Source organism: Salvia hispanica, chromosome 4 (assembly GCF_023119035.1).
Source record: "Salvia hispanica cultivar TCC Black 2014 chromosome 4, UniMelb_Shisp_WGS_1.0, whole genome shotgun sequence".
Taxonomy (NCBI): domain Eukaryota; kingdom Viridiplantae; phylum Streptophyta; class Magnoliopsida; order Lamiales; family Lamiaceae; genus Salvia; species Salvia hispanica.
Genome location: NC_062968.1, coordinates 11157504 through 11177985, shown reverse-complemented (window position 1 = coordinate 11177985; position 20482 = coordinate 11157504). Strand labels below are relative to the sequence as shown.

Sequence of the window (20482 nt, the reverse complement as noted above, 5' to 3'; positions counted from 1 at the left end):
AAAGATACTTGCTCCCACTGACTGACACAACCTGTAGGTAGTATTGCAAGTCTTGTAAAACATGTTGTCTATCTTAGATTGTAATATGGAATCTATCACCTTTTCAAAGATGATTATCCAAATTAACCAATACTACATTGTAGTTAAAGGGATTATGTTCAAGTTAATCTAAGACCGAGTCTTACGACACTCTTAGACCCATGAACTTGTTGTGTTCCAGTGGAACGCTCCCACTACGATATGGTTCTTACAATCTTAGGTACTGAAGTTGATTTTATTAGTGCAAAAGTTTCTAATGGTATGACTTCTTGGTAATGTGGAAAATCCGATATCTCTCTCTTTATTTTGAGAGTTATCACGCTGTTAGGCTTGTAGTTCATCTCTTGATCTTCATACAAGAATTATATCTTTGAAGATTACAGAACTTATAACCTTACATCATTTGGGAAAAACCTTAAAACATGCCTCAGTACTCAACTCCAATTTCTTGGACACTTTTCCAACACGTGTTGGAACAACATTACACCTTGAGATGTGCTAGACTAGAGACGCTCTAGTCCACAACTCGTGTTTTGTAGAAGGTACTGATGTTGGTAGTTTCTTTAATGTTTATCCCATCAATGATAAGATTTTAATGAGTACAACTCATCACTTAATCAAACTTGTCTTAGAAAGACTTCGATTCCTTCTTACATAACTATCCCATTCATTAGATGAATGCTTGGATTCGTTAATGGAGATTAGACTCCCACTACTGATCATAACCCTTTGCTCGTCTCCTTATGGTGTAAACCATTGAGACTTGCTAGTCTTTCTATGTTGCACTTCTATAAGTATTCTGAATCTCTTGAAAAATCAAATGATTCTAACTCATAGTGCATCAAACAGACTTTCTCAACTCTCAAGCTATTTAACGAAATGTTAAAATCTTGATAGTCTAGATCAGTTCTTAGTCTTAAGGCCAAGAAAATACTTAGCAATTGTTCGAACTGATCTAGACTATCAAGATTTTAACATTTCGTTAAATAGCTTGAGAGTTGAGAAAGTCTGTTTGATGCACTATGAGTTAGAATCATTTGATTTTTCAAGAGATTCAGAATACTTATAGAAGTGCAACATAGAAAGACTAGCAAGTCTCAATGGTTTACACCATAAGGAGACGAGCAAAGGGTTATGATCAGTAGTGGGAGTCTAATCTCCATTAACGAATCCAAGCATTCATCTAATGAATGGGATAGTTATGTAAGAAGGAATCGAAGTCTTTCTAAGACAAGTTTGATTAAGTGATGAGTTGTACTCATTAAAATCTTATCATTGATGGGATAAACATTAAAGAAACTACCAACATCAGTACCTTCTACAAAACACGAGTTGTGGACTAGAGCGTCTCTAGTCTAGCACATCTCAAGGTGTAATGTTGTTCCAACACGTGTTGGAAAAGTGTCCAAGAAATTGGAGTTGTGTACTGAGGCATGTTTTAAGGTTTGTCCCAAATGATGTAAGGTTATAAGTTCTGTAATCTTCAAAGATATAATTCTTGTATGAAGATCAAGAGATGAACTACAAGCCTAACAACGTGATAACTCTCAAAATAAAGAGAGAGATATCAGATTTTCCACATTACCAAGAAGTCATACCATTAGAAACTTTTGCACTAATAAAATCAACTTCAGTACCTAAGATTGTAAGAACCATATCGTAGTGGGAGCGTTCCACTGGAACACAACAAGTTCATGGGTCTAAGAGTGTCGTAAGACTCAGTCTTAGATTAACTTGAACATAATCCCTTTAACTACAATGTAGTATTGGTTAATTTGGATAATCATCTTTGAAAAGGTGATAGATTCCATATTACAATCTAAGATAGACAACATATTTTACAAGACTTGCAATACTACCTACAGGCTGTGTCAGTCAGTGGGAGCAAGTATCTTTGCAAGTGTAAATGTGGATCTCAAATGGCTAGACAATGACAATGGGTTATGCCCAAAGAGAATTATCTTCTCGCTATCGTTGTGCCAGGATTTATTCGATCATATTGTCTATTAGAACTTACATAAATTAGAATGTATGTATTATGATTGTCAAGACAGCCTTCTATAAATAGAAGTCTTGAGGAAATCATCTACTAGAACATTCTAATGGATATGTAATTAAGGGCAAGAAACGCATGATTGGAAGCTTATATAGACCTTCGTGGTCTTAGGCAAGCATCTAAATCAGAGTATATGTGTTTTATCAAAATTGTCAAATATTTGGAATTTGACTTGTGTCCTTAACAGTGTTGTAAGCACAAGGAAGTTGAAAGTGCATTACATATGGTATTATTGGTACTCTACGATGATGAAATCTACAAAAGTTGCAAACAACTAAGATTGGCATCTGGCGTAGGAAACTGGTTGTCTACCCAGTTTAAGATAAAGGATTTAAGAGAAACTAATTACATTCTTAGCATCTAAGTCCTTTTAAGATTGCTAGAAAGAATGTTGAGATTCTCTTAGGAATCCTATATCTACACATTGCTTGGAACATTTTAGCATTAGAAATTCCATGAAAAGGTTTATACCTTTCAAGATGGAATTGTCTTGTCTCTAGTCAAGTGTCGTTTGACGCTTAGTGAGATCAAGAATTATGAGACTAGTTTCGGAGATAGTTGTCTCATGTATGCTATAATGTGTACTAAGTTTGATATTAGTTGTGCTTATGCATTGCAAGTATATATCATATTAACCATGGCAAAGGATTTTGATTGAGGTAATGAATATACCCTAGTGCTTGAGAAAGACTAGTAACTATATTCTAGTTTACCAGTCATTCATGTAATGTCCTTGGGGTTACACTGACTTAGTTTTATGACTAATCAGTGATCGAGTAAGTCATCCTCTGAATATGTGTTTACCTTAGGAGTATCTTCCTAATAGCTTTAATCGTAAGTTTGAGTATGCCTATGAGTATTACATTTGGAGTATGACTCTAGTGAAGGCTAACTCAAGGGACACACGAGCTAATAAAGCTAAGCAATCACATAGAGAGATGAAATTAATTAAAGATCAAGTACGCAACAAAGACATTATGGTGGAAAAGATATGATCAGAGAACAACCAAGCAGATTTTTCACATAAAATGCCTTTGTGGCAACATGTTCAAACATGATGTGAAATGAATGGTGGTTCGATATATCTAGTACCAATACCTGCTTTGTGTATAAGTGGGAGAGTTTTTGGCAGTGGGTATACTCGAAAGCATGTTTTGAGTATAAGTGGGAGATTGTTAGGTTTGGTATACTGAAAAGCATGTTTCGAGCAAGTTTCGCTCGAATAGAATCTTGCTTGTATACGTAAAACTCTATAATCCACTTTTAACCCGATTCAGTATTATTCGAGCAGTTTCGCACGAATAGAATCAGTATATTATTACATTGTGTTTGCTTGTGCATTTATAAGATGTTTTATAAACATTTAAATGTATAAGAAGCAAACAAAGTCTAAGTCTTTTGCTTAGTAGACTAGTTGTGGGCGTCGTCCACTTTAAGGTAACACGGTCGGTTCTATGCAATGCTTTGCAAAAGAAAAAGAAGAATTTCACAACCTAGATAGGCTTAGACTACCTATCGTGAAAGGTTGCAATGTCAGTCCGATTATTTCTAAGCCTTACTGAAATAAGATGACGTTGGTGTGGTATAGCACTGAATGGATCTAACAGCAAGACGTGTCTTTATGCTATCTACTGAAAGACTAGGTCTTGATAAATAACTATTTCTTAATCTACATACGTTAGCATTGAGCATATGGTATTGATTATGCACTACTTTGACTTATCAAATGGTGCGGGTTTTTCGCAACCCAATAATCCTGATATATTGGGTAGTGGTGATTAATATCTAGCGGTGCTAGGATTGCTATTATGTTGAATCGTGCACGAGGTGAGTCTCGTTTGATAATGTCCTCAAGAGGAGCTCGAACAAGGTTTTATTATTGATGCACTTTTTATTTGCACTATAAATACCTGCAAGTATACAGAGTAGGTATAGTATAGCAAAAGGTTAGTACCGGGTATCGAACACGGGGAAGATGTACACAAAGTGTCTATCTTCTACTAGAACTCAATTACTATCTGGAGAAACAAGAATTATTGGAAACTTTTTGAAAACAGTAAATATTAAAAACAGTAAACAACTAAAAACAAGCAAATCACGGAGAGAAAAGTATAGAGATAAGGGGAATTCCAGGGATGTGCTTTCACTTTTATGGTTATACAAATTCCAAACTACAATACCCTAGCACAGTTAATACTTTGAAAGGACGAGTCACCTAGCTTATGCTCATGCGATACAAACGTTGATTACTAACATTAGGGTTGTCAATCCTAACACGTAACTCCAAAAAGCTCCTAAGACCCTTGAAAAGTCCTCACTCTCAATTAACAGTGCCGTTTTAAAGGAAGCTAACTGTAGTGTCTACTAAGTGGATCTAACTCGCTAGAACTCTGTCACAGTTATGAAGCAAGTTGTATTGAATCATACATAATTGTGTCACTCAATTATGAAGCATCATGATTAACTTAGGGAAGAAACAAAGTAAAAACAAAACGGATATTAAATAGAAAACGGAATTGTATAACCAAAGTTGCTACTAACACATCCCTAGAATCCTATGAGTTTAGTTACACATGACTGAATAAACTAAAAACATAGATTGAAGGGAAAGCAATCTGAACATAAAACTAAAGCAAATAAAACCCGTAGGTTGAATCCTTGTCGTTCTTGATGTTCTTGAAATCCTTCTTCAACTCCTTGCACAATTGAAGTACTCTAGCTTTTGATCTCTATGAATGTGTTCTTGTTGTGTGTCGGAAAAAAAACTCTTTTTGATGAAGCTTGAGGTCCTATTTATAGGGGAAGATTATTCCTCATCATAGAAGGAAAAGATCTTCAAAATTTGGTAAATCTTGGAGCAAATCTAGGGCTGGTCGGATTCGCCGCCTTTCTCCGGCGGGCCGCCGCACCTTGGCCGGCGGTCGCCGCGTTGGAGTCCAGAGACTCTGACCCTTCGGTGGCGGACCGCCACATGTCCTCCGGCGGTCGCCGGGCGAGACTCTTCTCCTAGCGTAAATTTCCGAGGCGGGCCGCCACATAGCTCTGACCGCCGGGCGCCGGCGGTCGCCGTACAACTTCGCGGCGGTCGCTGGTCGCCGTCTGACTCCAGATTTCCAGACTATGCGTTTTTACTCCCCTTTTCGGCTCAAATATGCACATTTCTCACAAAACACGTCAAAATACCAAAATGTATAGAATATGCAAATAATGGACATGTAGAGTGATTTTGATAACAAAAACGGACCAAATAATGGCCTTAAAACAGTGCAAAATCCGGGCGTATCAATTATTCGGAAAACTGGCCAGTTGGAGTTTTATTACTCTATGAATAATAAATAAATGTTTCTTGCTAAGTCCACTCTTGGAATTAATAAGATGTTAATTAATTAAGTCCATAGCAGACATTAATTAATTAATGGACATTTATATCTTAAGCGCGGAAAATAAATAATATAAATAACGGAAACCCAGATTACTTGTAATTTCGGATTTGGATGGGGAGTGCAATATTACTTCTGTAGTGGCTGCTCGTAATATTCCAATTAAAAGCTTATATTAAATTGGGGTTCAATTTAATTAGTAAAAAGCTAATTGGAGGAGCTCATATCCAAAACCTTCCATAGATCATTGACTGGGTCCAATATGAACTTAATATAAATAGGAGAATAAAGGAGAGACAGAATCACAATTATTGGTAGAGGAAATTTTCGCCCCCCTCTCTAATTAGTAGAGGAATTTGAAAACTCTTCAGCTCTTCTCCGTGAGGAATTTTCTGTCTTCTTTAGTCGAGTCCTAGTATTTCGATAAGATCAGCCCACACTGATGTCGGAATACAGTTCGGGAACCAGTTAGAAGATCCGTGGTCTAGTATTGAAGATCATCGTGGAGAAGGCGCGAGCAATCATCGATTCTTTGGAGAATCAAAATCGGTAACCCTAAACCGTAGAAATCATGTTTAGGATTTATATTTTCTAAGCATGAATTATTTGTGTTCTAGCATGCAATTATCTGTTTAACATGTGAATTGATTAATCGCATAATCGGTCAAATAGATCCTTATCTGATTTATTTGTTTTGTACAAGTCTTCCGCTGTGCAAAGGGCTCCAAACCCCACCCCATATGAGTTGTGGAATGGGCGGAAGCCCAATCTGGAACATCTCAGAGTGTGGGGGTGTCCGGCCCATGTATTGGAAAAGGATCCAACTAAGCTGGAATCTAGGACGGAGGTATGTGTGTTTATAGGATACCCTAGAGGAACGAAAGCTTATGAATTCTATAGTCTCCAAGATAAGAAAGTAATTGTGAGCACTCATGCCACATTCTTAGAGGAAGACTTTGTAATGAATCATAAGTCCAGCAGTGAGATAGCTCTTGAAGAGCTAACTCCAGTCACAACTTCCATTAACCAAGAACAATTACCTAGTGTAACAACAATTCCAGAAACTTCAACTAATACTCCAGATGTTGTAGTGCCGCGTCGCAGTGGGAGGGTCTCTCATGAGCCCGATAGATACATTGGTTTGGGAGAGTGTATGGATCACTCCTCGGACAGCAATGTACTTGATCCCTGGAATCTTGCAGAGGCGCAGGCAGATGTCGATCATTGCGAATGGGTGAAAGCAATGGATTCGGAACTACAATCAATGGTAGACAAAGATGTCTATGATTTGTCTGTCCTACCCGAAGGCTGTACTGCCATTGGGAGCAAGTGGATATACAAACGTAAACATGGACCCGATGGACGAGTTAAAGTCTTCAAGGCAAGACTAGTGGCTAAGGGGTATACCCAAAAGGAAGGCATCGATTACGATGAGACCTTCTCCCCAGTGGCCATGCTCAAATCGATCCGTATACTTTTGTCTATAGCAGCTTACATGGATTGGGAAGTATGGCAGATGGACGTTAAGACTGCGTTTTTAAACGGAAGTCTTGAGGAGACCATCTACATGGAACAACCCGAAGGCTATGTGGTAAAGGGCAAGGAACACATGGTTTGGAAGCTTAAGAAGGCCATTTATGGCCTCAAGCAAGCATCTAGATCATGGAACCAGTGTTTCGATCAAACCGTACAAAAGTTTGGATTCGAAAAATGCCCTAATGAAAGCTGCGTGTATAAGAAGGTTGAAAAGGGAAATGTTGTGTTCTTAGTTTTGTATGTAGATGACATTCTTCTAATTGGAAACAATAAAAAGATGTTGTCATCAGTGCGAACTTGGTTGTCCAGCCAGTTCGAGATGAAAGATATGGGTGATGCGGGACACATTCTCGGTATCAAGGTTCTTAGGAACCGTGCAAAGAGAACGTTGTGCTTATCCCAAGAATCTTACATCAACACAGTACTTAGACGCTTTAGCATGCAAGATGCCAAGAAAGGTTTCCTACCTTTTAGACATGACATCCATTTATCTCAAGAGATGTGTCCTAAGACAGCATCTGAGATAGCAGAGATGAGAAGAATACCATATGCCTCGGCAGTTGGTAGTCTCATGTATGCTATGCTTTGTACTAGACCTGATATTTGCTTTGTTGTTGGCATGGTAGCAAGATATCAATCAAATCCCGGCCAAGGACATTGGACTGCCGTAAAGAACATACTCAAGTACCTTAATCGGACTAAGGACTATGTTCTAGTTTACAATGCAGCCGAGCTCTGTCCTTTAGGATATACAGATTCAGATTTTCAAGCTGATGTAGATTCGAGAAAATCAACTTCCGGATATGTGTTTACCTTAGGAGGTGGAGCTGTAATTTGGAAGAGTGTAAAGCAGAAATGCATTGCAGACTCTACCATGGAAGCCGAGTATGTGGCCGCTTCGGAGGCTGCAAAAGAGGTTGTATGGCTTAAGAACTTCCTTCTGGACTTAGGTGTGGTTGCGAATATGCCCAAGAGCATCACCATTTATTGTGATAATTCTGGTGCTGTGGCAAATTCGAGGGAACCACGGGCTCATAAGGCGAGCAAGCACATAGAGAGGAAGTATCATATCATTCGAGATATAGTGCAGAGAGGAGACATAAAAGTGGTCAAGATTGAGTCAGAAAACAACCTGGCAGATCCTTTCACGAAGGCATTAGCGGTAAAGCCGTATGAAAGCCATGTTGAAGGAATGGGAGTTCGACTAATTCAAGACCTCAATCCGCTTTCAGTATAAGTGGGAGAATTAGACGTTAGCACATTTTGTATACTCGAAAGTGTTTTGAGTATAAGTGGGAGATTGTTAGAGTTTGTATACTAGAAATCACGTTTCGAGTGATTGAATACTGTAAAACTCTTATTTTATTTTCCAATGAATAAAACAGATTATTTTTGTCATAATGTTGTTATGTTTTACATTTAATGGATGTTAATGCATGTTTAAATGTATAAGTTAACTTAACAAAGTCTAAGTCTTTGTTTTAGTAGACCGGTTGTGGGCGGCGTCCACTTTAAGGTAACACGGTCAGTTCTAAACAAAGAAAAAGATGAATTTCACAACCTAGTTGGAATTTGACTATCCATCGAGAAAGGTTGCAATGTCAGTCCGCATATTTCTAAGCCTTACTGAAATAAAATGACATTGGTGTGGTATAGCACTGAACGGATCTAACAGCAAGACTTGTCCTTATGCTATCTACTGAAAGGTGAGGTCTTGATAAATATTTGTTTCTTAATCAATGTAGGTTAGCATTGAGCATACGGTATTGATTATGCATTACTTTGACTTATCAAATGGTGTGGGTTTTTCGTAACCCAATAATCCTGATATATTGGGTAGTGGTGATCAATATCTAGCGGTGCTAGGATTGCTATTATATTTAATCGTGCGCGAGCTAAGTCTCGTTTGATAATGTCCTCAAGAGGAGCGCGAAACAAGATTTTATTATTCGCAACCTAGCTAGTTGGAGTTTGATTACTCTATGAATAATAAATGAGCGTTTCATGCTAAGTCCACTCTTGGAATTAATAAGAAGTAATTAATTAAGTCCATAGCAGATATTAATTAATTAATGCACATTTTTATCTTAAGTGCGGGAAATGAAAGTTAAACGGAAACCCGAATTACTTATAATTTCGGATTTGGATGGGGAGAGTTCAATATTACTTCTGTAGTGGCTGCTCGTAATATTCCAATTATAACTTATATTAAATTGTGGGTTCAATTTAATTAGTAAAAAGTAAATTGGATGAGCCCATATCCAAAACCTTCCATAGATCCCTGTCTGGGCCCTAAAGGAACTTAATATAAATAGGAGAATAAAGAAGACAAAATGATCACAATTTTATACTTGAAATTTTCGAAAATTTCTACTCCCTCTTGCTAAAGAGGAATTCGAATTCTACTCTTATTCCCAAAAGGATTTCTTCTGTCTTCTTTATTTAAGTCATAGTATTCTGGTGAGATCAGCCCACACTGATATCGGAGTACAGTTCGGGAACCAGAGAGAAGATTTGTGGTCTAGTATTCAAATCGTCACGTGGAGAAGCAGCTAGCCATCTTCAATTCTTTGGAGAATTAATAAGGTATTTTTCTGCTCCGTAGAAAAGCATGTTTTAGGTTTCAATATTCTTAAAGCATGATTAATTCAAGTTATGAGCATGATACATGTAAGAATTACGCGAATAGATTTTGTCTAAATAATCTGCTAAATAGATCTGATTATTATGTGATTTATTGGTGTGATTAATAATTGTTAAATTATGTTAATCCATGCAACACCGCTTCCGCTGCCAGTTCATTCACTATACCGGAGGGTGAGATAGACCGGCTGCTACAAAGGGCTATGCAGCCGGCGGTACCTCAACCTCCACCCATTGTCCACCGCCGAGCAGTGATTGCTCGGGATCACGCCGCTGCACATCAGCGGCTATATGACGACTACTTCGCTCCGGAGCTAACATGTTCAGCGGCGTTTTAGGATGCGCAGGGAGTTGTTTATGCATATCGTTGACGCTTTGGAGCGTCGATATCTGTGTTTCCGCTTCAGGCACGATGCGGCTGGCAGACCCGGCCACACCCCTATTCAAAAGTGCACGGCGGCAATCAGGCAGTTGGCCTACGGAGGCGCGGCAGACATGTGGGACGAGTACCTCCACATCGGTGAGGCGACTGCCCTGAAGTGTCTGAAGAATTTCTGTGAGGGCGTCGTTGAAATATTCAACGACCAGTATCTTCAAAGCCCTAACCCCCAAGACTGTCAAGATCTGATGCAGATGCACGGGGAGAAGCATGGGTTCCGGGGGATGTTAGGCAGCATAGATTGTATGCATTGGGAGTGGAAGAACTGTCCCGCTGCATGGAAGGGGTTCTACACCACCGGCTACAAGGGAAAGAATCCCATGATGATCCTCGAGGCCGTAGCTGATTATCGGCTGTGGATTTGGCACGCGTATTTTGGGTAGCCAAATCGTACAACGACCTCAACATCCTCAACTCGTCACCCCTTTTCAACGAGTAGTGCCAGGGCGTCGGTCCGACCATCATTTTTGTCGCCAACGGCAACGGGCATGATATGGGCTACTACTTGGCGGATGGGATATACCCTAGGTGGCCGGTCTTTGTGAAGACGATCAGATGCGCAAATGAGGACAGGAAGGCCTACTTTGCGGAACGGCAGGAGTCGACGCGCAAGGACATGGAGCGCGCATTTGGTGTGCTCCAGGCTCGATGGGCGGCAATTAGGGGTCCAACGCGTTTGTGGCATGTCGACTGCATTGCTTCTATAATGTACGCCTGTATTATCATGCACAACATGATAGTCGAAGATGAAGGTGTACAACTGACTAATTGGGCCAATGACGATGAAGCCGGTCCAAGCCACGGCGTGGCCACCCCCAACGTACGAAGGGGGTACCTCACGATGAAGCCGGCCGCCTCCAGGCATATGCCGACATGCGCCAAGTGGATGCTCATATACAACTCCAAAAGGATTTAATTGAAGAGTTATGGGCGTGGAGGACTGCACTGCGATAGTTTTTTTTGTTTTATGTATTTTTTTTATTATGTATTTTTTTTTAAGTAATGTAATTTTTTTTATTTTAATGAAATTAATGAATTTTCCGGTATATGTGTCGTATGTTTAATTCCGCATTTTGTGTTTAATTCCGTAAATTTAGTTGTTTTTTTTAATAGTGTTGATGATGTGGCTAGCCTATGACTAGTCTATTGTTTGTCCAGTTACTTGTCTTGATGATGTGGCAGGAGAAATTTTAGTACTGAATGATGTGGCAGGAGGAGAAATAGGCCAGCCTATTTACCATTGTGGATGATCTAAGCTTGCTTGATATTCACATTATTATAAGGAAATTTATACTCCCTTTGCCCCCACAAAAGACAATTTCTATTTTTGTTTCATCTCATCTCATAAAAGTAGTGCATATTTATTTATAAAAAGTTGTTTTCTACTATACAATAGACTTAATTCTCTATTAACAAACTCAATCACTTTTGTTTTCTATTTCTCTCGTATTTTATTAATTTCGTAAATGCATGTTTTTATTTCATTCATATTTTATTAATTACGCATTAAAACGCATATCATCCTTAAAATATCGACTAACTTTATTTCACTCACATTCTATTATAAAATAAAACGAAAGAGTATTTGAAAATAGAATTCACACTTCAATATTTTTTTCACCAACTTTCCTTTACATTTCTTAAATTTCACGCACAATTCAATTAGGACTGCTAAAGTGGGGTATAAAAGAAACTATGTATTCTTTTTTTTCGTACAAAAAAAATCATGAATTTTATTTGCACACATTTACATACCATTATTTATTTATTTATTTATTGTATACTGGAAGATAGTAACAAAATAAGAAAGACGAGAATCGGGTCAAAGACATTCCGCAAGGTACTCCCACCCTTTCAGCCATCCCCCCACACCCGCTCATCTTCTTCCCTTTTAATAAACACATAAATCTCACATCACCACTTCCCCTTCCTACACACACACACACACACTCTTCACTCTCTCTTTTTCTCTGATCCTCCGCCATGGCCACCTCGACGGCGCCCCTGAAAGACGAGCTAGACATCGTGATACCGACCATCCGAAACCTCGACTTCCTAGAGATGTGGAGACCCTTCCTCCAGCCTTACCACCTCATCATCGTCCAAGACGGCGACCCTTCCAAGACCATCAGAGTCCCCGACGGCTTCCACTACGACCTCTACAACCGCAACGACATCAACCGCATCCTCGGCCCCAGGGCCTCCTGCATCTCCTTCAAGGACTCCGCCTGCCGCTGCTTCGGCTACATGGTCTCCAAGAAGAAATACATCTTCACCATCGATGACGACTGCTTCGTAACCACCCCTCTCCTTCTTCATCGCTTCTTCCTTTGATATCGATTATCGAGACCATAATCTTTACCAACCGCGCAGGTTGCAAGCGACCCTTCAGGCAAACCGATCAACGCACTAGACCAACACATCAAGAATCTCTTGTGCCCGTCAACCCCTCTCTTCTTCAACACGCTGTACGACCCCTTTAGGGAGGGAGCCGACTTCGTCCGGGGATACCCTTTCAGCCTCAGAGAAGGCGTCCCCACCGCCGTCTCTCATGGCCTCTGGCTCAACATCCCTGATTACGACGCCCCAACGCAGCTCGTCAAGCCACGCGAGAGAAACACCAGGTAAGCAGCAGCAGCAGCAATAACAACAATAACAACGTTATATCTCACTCACTTTTTGAAACAATTTGTGTGTGTATTACTAGGTATGTGGATGCAGTGATGACGATACCAAAGGGCACCCTGTTCCCCATGTGCGGGATGAATCTAGGGTTCGACCGCGACCTCATCGGGCCGGCCATGTACTTCGGCCTCATGGGAGACGGACAGCCCATCGGCCGCTACGACGACATGTGGGCTGGTTGGTGCATCAAGGTCACATCCTATCCTTGTCTACATGTACACAATTGCCATTTAATTTCAGCTCTAATCTAAATTGAGTACTCTATGTGATATGCAGGTGATCTGTGATCATTTGGGATTGGGAGTGAAGACAGGGCTGCCCTACATTTGGCACAGTAAAGCTAGCAATCCCTTTGTGAATCTGAGAAAAGAGTACAATGGGATATTCTGGCAAGAAGAGATCATCCCTTTCTTCCAGTCAGCCACGCTTTCGAAGGACTCAACTAGTGTGCAGAAGTGCTACATCGAGCTAGCCAAACAGGTCAAGGAGAAGCTCGGCAAAATCAACCCCTATTTTGCCAAGCTGGCCGATGCAATGGAGACGTGGATTCAGGCGTGGGATGATCTCAATCCACCTACCAAGCATGCTCCTACTGCTAAGCCTAAGTGATCATGTTTACTCTACAAATATCCTCATTTTTGTTATTCCTCTGATTTTGTACTCTAGGCTACTAGGTCATGCAAGGGAGTGTTACATATTTTTATGATTTGAAAAATAATATAAGAAACACTAGCATATATCTTAACCAATTAATACTTACACTACTATGTTGGCAATTCAAACAAGAAACTACACAAATGTAACTATCCCGCATCTGTGTTCATAAATATCTGAAATACTATATAAGTCTCACGAACCTCTCTTATCACCAATATTTTGAGGATGGAACGCATAAATTTCAATTCAAATAATACAAACAAACTTCTTTGCGTTTCATCTCGTCAATAAAGACGAAACCAAGAAAATATAAAACATACATGTAGTTGGAGACGTGAAATAATAGAGAAGGATAAAAGGAGAACAAAACTGATGATGTATTGGCGGAAATGAAGAATTTCATGGGTTGAGAATCTTTGTGCATAAATCTCTCTGCAAAGGAAATGCAGCAGACGAGAGTTAATCGGTGGTCAAGTGATTGACTCTCAGTAACTGGGGCCAAGGCAATGTCCTATTATCATACATTAGGAGTAGATTCTTCAGTCTTCTCACGTTTGCTTGCTGGCTCGTCCTCACCTTCCTCGAGCTTCTGTAGCCCTTTCACTACCTCTGCACCAAGAAGTGAGGCGTGCTTGCTTGTAATCCGACGACCTGCCCTGACCTTGGGCCCCCAATGCCTCTCGGGGTTGGGGAGAAATCTTGCAACCTTCTTTGCCTGTGCTTTGCTAAGGGAAGCAACAGCTCGTGCAAAATTGGCCTGTCAATCGACAAAGTAAACCAACCTTTTATGTGAGAGTGATCTTTTCATACGAATCTCAACTCAATCAACTTCCAGCAAATGAAATGTTGAACACTGAACCACTAGTACACTACCATATATATATTTATATGTACCTGAAAATAATGAAGAAATGAAAACCTAGATAAAGTTCACAGGTATTCCGCGAGTCAATACCTGCAGAACAGGTTCCTTAGCGAGGATTACACTTCCCGCCAAATCTGGTGACTGACCTTTCACGGGATGACTTTTCACCTAGGGATAAGAAAAAACTCATCAATCAGGGCCAAGGCAAAGTCCGATTATCATAACATACAAACAAGTTCATATCACCTACTATATTGTGCACCTTTTAAGGCTCTCATATACTACTAAAAATATATGTTTCCTTCCATCATTTGACTAAATACATCCAATTCACAAAAGCATCAGAGATTCTGATACTGAAGAATTGTTTCTCATAGAAATTTCAGAAAATAAGGGACGGTTTTTTGTATTTGATTTGTCAGACAAAGCAGAGGCATACTACACTAGTTTTTTACCATAAGGAGAAACAATAGAAACAATGTGCTTACCCAGCAGCGCATGATATCCCATATGACATCCATAGGAGCATCTGTTTTCATAGCTAGCGAACTTGCATGACTTCCTGATATGCGATATCCTGCGTTAATCACCGCAGAACGGAACATAACTGCAGAGGGAGATGTGCATTTCAATGTAGCACAGAGGTTGTGCAGACACAGGAACAGTGGAACATCTGGTAACTCCTGCAATACCATTCATTAATACAACCTAAGCGAAGAATTCGAAACTTGTTCCACATTTTCAATACTCCCTCCGTATTCAAAAAATAGAAACATTTGAAACGGCACGGGTTTTAATGCACAATTGGTAAAGTAAGTGAGAAGAATTGGTAAAGTAAGAGAGAGGAAAAGAAAAATGAGTAAAGTAAGAGAGAGGAAGAGAAAAATTAGTGAAAGTAGAGTTAGTGGATTGTGGGGTGGACCATGTCCTAAGATAGAAAGATTCTAAAGTTTCTATTTTTAAGGAATGGCCCAAAATAAAATAGTTACTATTTTTAAAAAACAGAGGGAGTATTAGAAAAGCACTGACAAGGAGTTTCATGTTTTGTCTTGCAATCAGCTATCAATTTAAACTACTTTGGGGGAGTGAAAGGTAGTTTCTGCTAAAAGAAGAACTGTTAACTTCTAAAACACAAATAACATTCAAAGAAGACTTTGCAATTGAATATACAATTGCACGTGGAAAGAATAACCTGTGAACTTTTTTCTACCATAATTCATAATAAGCATGGAACTGGTAGAGACAAGACCTAAGTTATTGATCTATTATCAATTGTTTGTATGAATTAAAGAGAAGAGCACGTAATACATTTCTTATGAAACAACAAAAGTCAGGTAATCTGTTAGTCGCTCAAAAACTGGTGGGTCTATCACAGTATCAAAGTGAAAGCTTTTTACCATGTCAATAAAACCATCAAAAACGTTGAAGCTTTTCCAATAAAAATACGGGAGTGAATAAATTATGGAGTATTTTTTTATGAAAATGATTGCTATTCTCAGCCAAATCATCTGATATTCGTATAGCTTTATGAGATTTCATCGGACGTATGTGGGGTTCTAATATTTCATAGCAGTAAATTATAATAATACTTGCACATTAAACAGCGAATGAAAATATAGCAGACAGCATGCATACCTCAGAAATTGTAGTTAAAACAGCAGAAATCCGATCAAAAGCAGGGTACCGTTCCTTTATAGACTTCACATCTGCTAGAATTGAATTAACCCAGTCCATATCATGGATTGGAGCAGACCATATGGGCCCACCCACATTGTATTTCTTGCCACAATCACTGCATTCTTGGGAAACAACAGGACCAAATCCAGGAAGATATCTAACACTGGTATTCTAGATTACATATAAAAGAAGAAGAAAAGTTACAGTCAGATACATATTCATTAGTATAGATTACAAAGAAAAACAATTTATATAGAACAACCAAGCTGACTACCAAGTACCAACCACATCATTGTTCAAGCTCTGATACACTCAACCACTATAGCATCTAACTACAAGAGAATAGGTTGTATTTATTTGGACAAAGACTTTGTCAGCCTTTAGACACATAAAAGTTGGTATCTTTAAGTACTTATATAAATCAAGTCCCAAACAACCTTAAGAGGTGAATGCCGGCCACCCATAAGAAAATAATTAAGAGTCAAAAGATCTAAGCTATGAAATAATCGGGTTATTCAAGATGGTTTTGCAAAGAACAATAGTGCGACTTAGGCATTTGCATACTACACATTATAAGTGACCTTAGGGTATGAAATGTTGTTCTGTGGAAATTTATGTCCAAGAAACTCACACCACGCGCTTTGAATGTTTAAGTTCATTAATCATTGCCACCAATCACCATGTTCATGAATCGGATAAGCATCGCAAAAAAAATTCAGTCTTTACCTTAGAGACAGTCCTTCCAATTGATTGAAGATGAAAAGAATCACATCCAATGCATTGATAAACATAAGACAACTTCAAAGGAGTATTCTTCATTGCACTTGCAGAGCTGCAACCAATTACAAATAAGGCTAGGTAATCAATATGCTCATAAATAACAAAGATTTTTGAAGATAAATACTAACGTGAATACACGGACGAAGACTCGTATATAGAAATCCATTTTAACAGAGAGCACGGGGACAATGTAACGCTTGTAGCGGTTTGCGTGACTCTGCATAATAGTTAAATTACTTGATAAGGTGAAAATGCAATATGAATATAAAAAAATCAACTGCAAGATAGGGTGCTAATTTGACCATTCGGGACCAGTGGTTAGCTAGAGACTTTGATCAAGGCACAAGGTTCTTGTCTGGATACTCAATCAAAGCCAACCTTTTACTTCTTGAAAGCGTAAATTGTCCACTTGAGATACTAATTAGGAGTATTTGTTAAAAAAAGTGCCCATGTCTTACTGTCAAGTCTGACATTCAGATAAGAGTATATACAACTGAATGATATTTCAATCTATTTCAAGGTGGTTCCAGGGGAAGTCATGCACAATTAACTAGGAACCCAATTTTGAATAATTTACCAGAATAACTCGGTCAAATCAACTGACCTCAATACACGCAAGAAGGATCCGCAATGCCATTTCATGGAAATACTTTCCTTTCAACGGATAAGCTCCATATCTAGTTCAACAAGCATCAGTCAATATTACTTTTTTGAACTACTAAAGATTAGACAAAGCGATATCCTAAAAGTAAATCTTACTTGGAATAGCAAACCTCGCCATTGCCCCCACAAAGCACTGCCATATCTGTTGCTGTGCACATTAATATTCCTCCATCAGCAACTGATTGAATAGCAGAGTCAAGGAAAATAGATGGTGAACCATAAGGGTCAAGATCAACCTGCAATACAAATCAAGGGATTGAATGCAAACAGTTAAATGTGTCAAGTTGGACAGCCTAGAAGGTAAAGACAGCACAATAATGTGAAAATGTATAATCTTGGTCCTAATATGGCATCCCAATATGAGAATCCAGAATTATGAAAGCCAAAATTAAGCTTATAAGTACATTTATAGTATGATTAAATGGAAGCAAGTGACTTCATCAACAAGCTTGATTATATCATTTTCATGTTACGTAAGAAAAGATTCACTTTTAGACTCAAATAACATCATAACACACTTCCACCTTAATTCAACACAGCATTTGGGTACGATGCATTGACCTTCAGAATACATACCACATCAAATTCTTTAGGGTGTGTAAGCATGTAGACTCTAGCATCAACAAGATGTGACTCCACCTTTGAAGATGCAACTGAACCATTAAGTCTAATATTTCTCCTGCAAGATTCAACAGAAGCTGCAGAAGAAGTGTAGTATCAGCATTTTATCCTGGATCCAGCAATAATAGTAACAGCAGAGCCCAAGGAATGAAAGAAGAAAATATTCTTCAACATAACTTCTAGCCACAATCAATTTGGGGCATTATAATGAAACAAAAAATAACATAAGAAATAAAAAAAAAAAAAAGGAGAGAAAACCACTCCACATCAGCTTGTGTTGTATAATTACTGAGAAATATGGAACTACCTTTATCATTATCGAGAGCCACAACTTTCTCAATTCCCTCAACTTCACGAGCATATCTTAAAGCTCTAAGACCAGAGGCCGACAATGCCTGTCAGACAAGTGATGCATGTTATCAGATGATACAGTATAATAAAAAGACAGCAGTATAGTTATTCTGAAGAGGAAACAGCACAAGCAAAACAAACTCAATAACCTCCAAAACTCGTGGTGGCTTCAAATCTTCCGGGACCTTCCTCCCTTGGTTGGCTGCTGAGTTCTCCGAGATGCTACAGGGTTCATCTTGAGATATGTCTTGAGAGATGTCACATCCCCCATTAGATTTTTCATCGTGCTCCATAGCTTCCGGTTCAGAAATAGGTTCATCAACCTTCTTGGCTCCAATTTTCATTTTCTTGGAAAGCAACCTAGCCTCATGTTCTTGCTGGCGTTTCGATATAAATGTCCTCAAAACAGCAATAGACATGTCTCTGTTATTAACCTGGCATTGATATTATGTTTCAAAACTCAGGCTCCTCCCAATCATACAATCACTCTAATAAACTTCACATCTAAAATAACGAACAGACTGCTTATTACTGTAAACAAAAAGGGGCTAATTTGAGGTTGTTAGAAAAAATATTAGGCAAAAAAAACCCTTTAATTTACTGAAACTAAACAAAAAAAACAAACTTACTAAACATGAACAATTGATACAAATTAAGAAGCAAAGAGAGCTAAATAAACCTGGGCTTTGTTATAAAAGACTTCATTTTTAACGTGCATTAGAATCTCAGCCTCTCCTTCCTTGACAATGGTATAGTCATTGATATCGAACGATGATGTCGTTTCCGGAGCGCCCGTATGGTGCTTCTCTTCATCGCCAATAGTTTCACCGACGGCGGCCATATTTTAAACAACTAAAATGAATGATTACCTGAGCTTCAGCTTGCTGTCAAGAATCGAGAAAACTTCAGAAACTAAAACTAAGCATGAATACTGCGTGAAGGAAATACAGAAACCCTACCTCTGGTACTACTGAGGCGAAACTGCAAGTAGGATTTCGTTTTGATTTGAACAATTACTCCGAGGCAAGGTTTAGGTTTTTTGTAATAAAACACCAACCGCCTACTAAAGAGAAAAAATTGTAATTATTGGTTATTAGAGCGTCTCCGAGGGAAGTGTAAATGGAGAGATAAATGGACATAAGAGCATCCCCATTCGTGCTCTTAGCTAAGAGCACGGAGGTGAGTCTGGACCCACTTTTACTCCTTGTTCTTAGCTAAGAACACAACACCCACATCCGTACTCTTAGCTAAGAACAAACTCAAGGGTCCCACTATTCTATTATTCAATTTAAATATTTCAATTACTAAAAACATTTTTACATTATAAAAAATATATTAAAAAATAAAAATTACATAATTAAAATCCTAAAAAATAAAAATTATATAATTAAAATCTTAAAAAATAAAAATACAAAATTAAAATTCTAGAAAATAAAAAAAATACATAATTAAAATCCTACAAATTAAAAATTCCTATAATTAAAGTGTTATGGGAATTTTTTTGTGTTGAAGTGGGGGTATTTATAGATGAAAATGTGAATTTTGGGGGAAAAATTGAAAAATAAATAAAAGTGGGTAAAAAACGGATATAATTTTTTGGGAAGTGGGAAAATATTTTTTTTTATTTAAAAATATTTTTTTAAATAAATTTCGAATTTAAAAATAAAAATAAAAAATTGAATATAGCCGTTGGCCAATAAGAATACGCCACGTAGGGCTGCTCAGCGGCACGGACGTGCTCTTAGCTAAGAGCAGCGCCGTGCCGCTGGCACGGACGGACAGCTCGCAGCAGCGGACGAACGAGCTCGTGCTCAGCAGCACGGACGGACGCCACCGCTGCGGATGCTCTAACTACCATATCTACTTTTTCTACATAAAAATTTATTCTCCAAGAGAATGGATATTTGAGAGGTATTATAACTTCTTTCATTTTGATAAGGTATCTTTACCTCTTCTGGATAGAAAAGGTAAAAAATTATTTATTTTTGTTTGTCTTTCAATTTACCTTCTTTCCTTGGAGTCCATTACTTTTTAAAAGGTATAATAACCTTTTTGAGAAGGTAATTGAGAAATATACCTTCTCAATATTC

General features: G+C 38.5%; 2 protein-coding genes across 2 annotated transcripts; one reads left to right on the top strand and one right to left on the bottom strand.

Annotated features, from left to right (window-relative positions):
- The first annotated feature begins 11928 nt into the window (after nucleotides 1–11928).
- Nucleotides 11929–13534, top strand: LOC125222152 (UDP-arabinopyranose mutase 1-like). The gene is made up of 4 exons (XM_048124631.1): nucleotides 11929–12388; nucleotides 12467–12717; nucleotides 12801–12969; nucleotides 13055–13534. Exons 1-4 carry the CDS (start codon nucleotides 12077–12079, stop codon nucleotides 13385–13387), a joined length of 1065 nt encoding a protein of 354 aa, XP_047980588.1. The 5' UTR covers nucleotides 11929–12076; the 3' UTR covers nucleotides 13388–13534.
- Nucleotides 13535–13568: 34 nt separating this feature from the next.
- LOC125222151 (probable tRNA (guanine(26)-N(2))-dimethyltransferase 2) lies at nucleotides 13569–19492 on the bottom strand. Its single transcript, XM_048124630.1, has 14 exons — nucleotides 19352–19492; nucleotides 19072–19276; nucleotides 18542–18826; nucleotides 18349–18436; nucleotides 17997–18118; nucleotides 17517–17656; nucleotides 17362–17434; nucleotides 16886–16974; nucleotides 16704–16809; nucleotides 15936–16148; nucleotides 14789–14983; nucleotides 14391–14468; nucleotides 13959–14192; nucleotides 13569–13867 (listed from the first exon to the last, which is right to left on the bottom strand). Exons 2-14 carry the CDS (start codon nucleotides 19231–19233, stop codon nucleotides 13835–13837), a joined length of 1818 nt encoding a protein of 605 aa, XP_047980587.1. The 5' UTR covers nucleotides 19234–19276; nucleotides 19352–19492; the 3' UTR covers nucleotides 13569–13834.
- Between the last annotated feature and the right edge of the window lie 990 nt (nucleotides 19493–20482).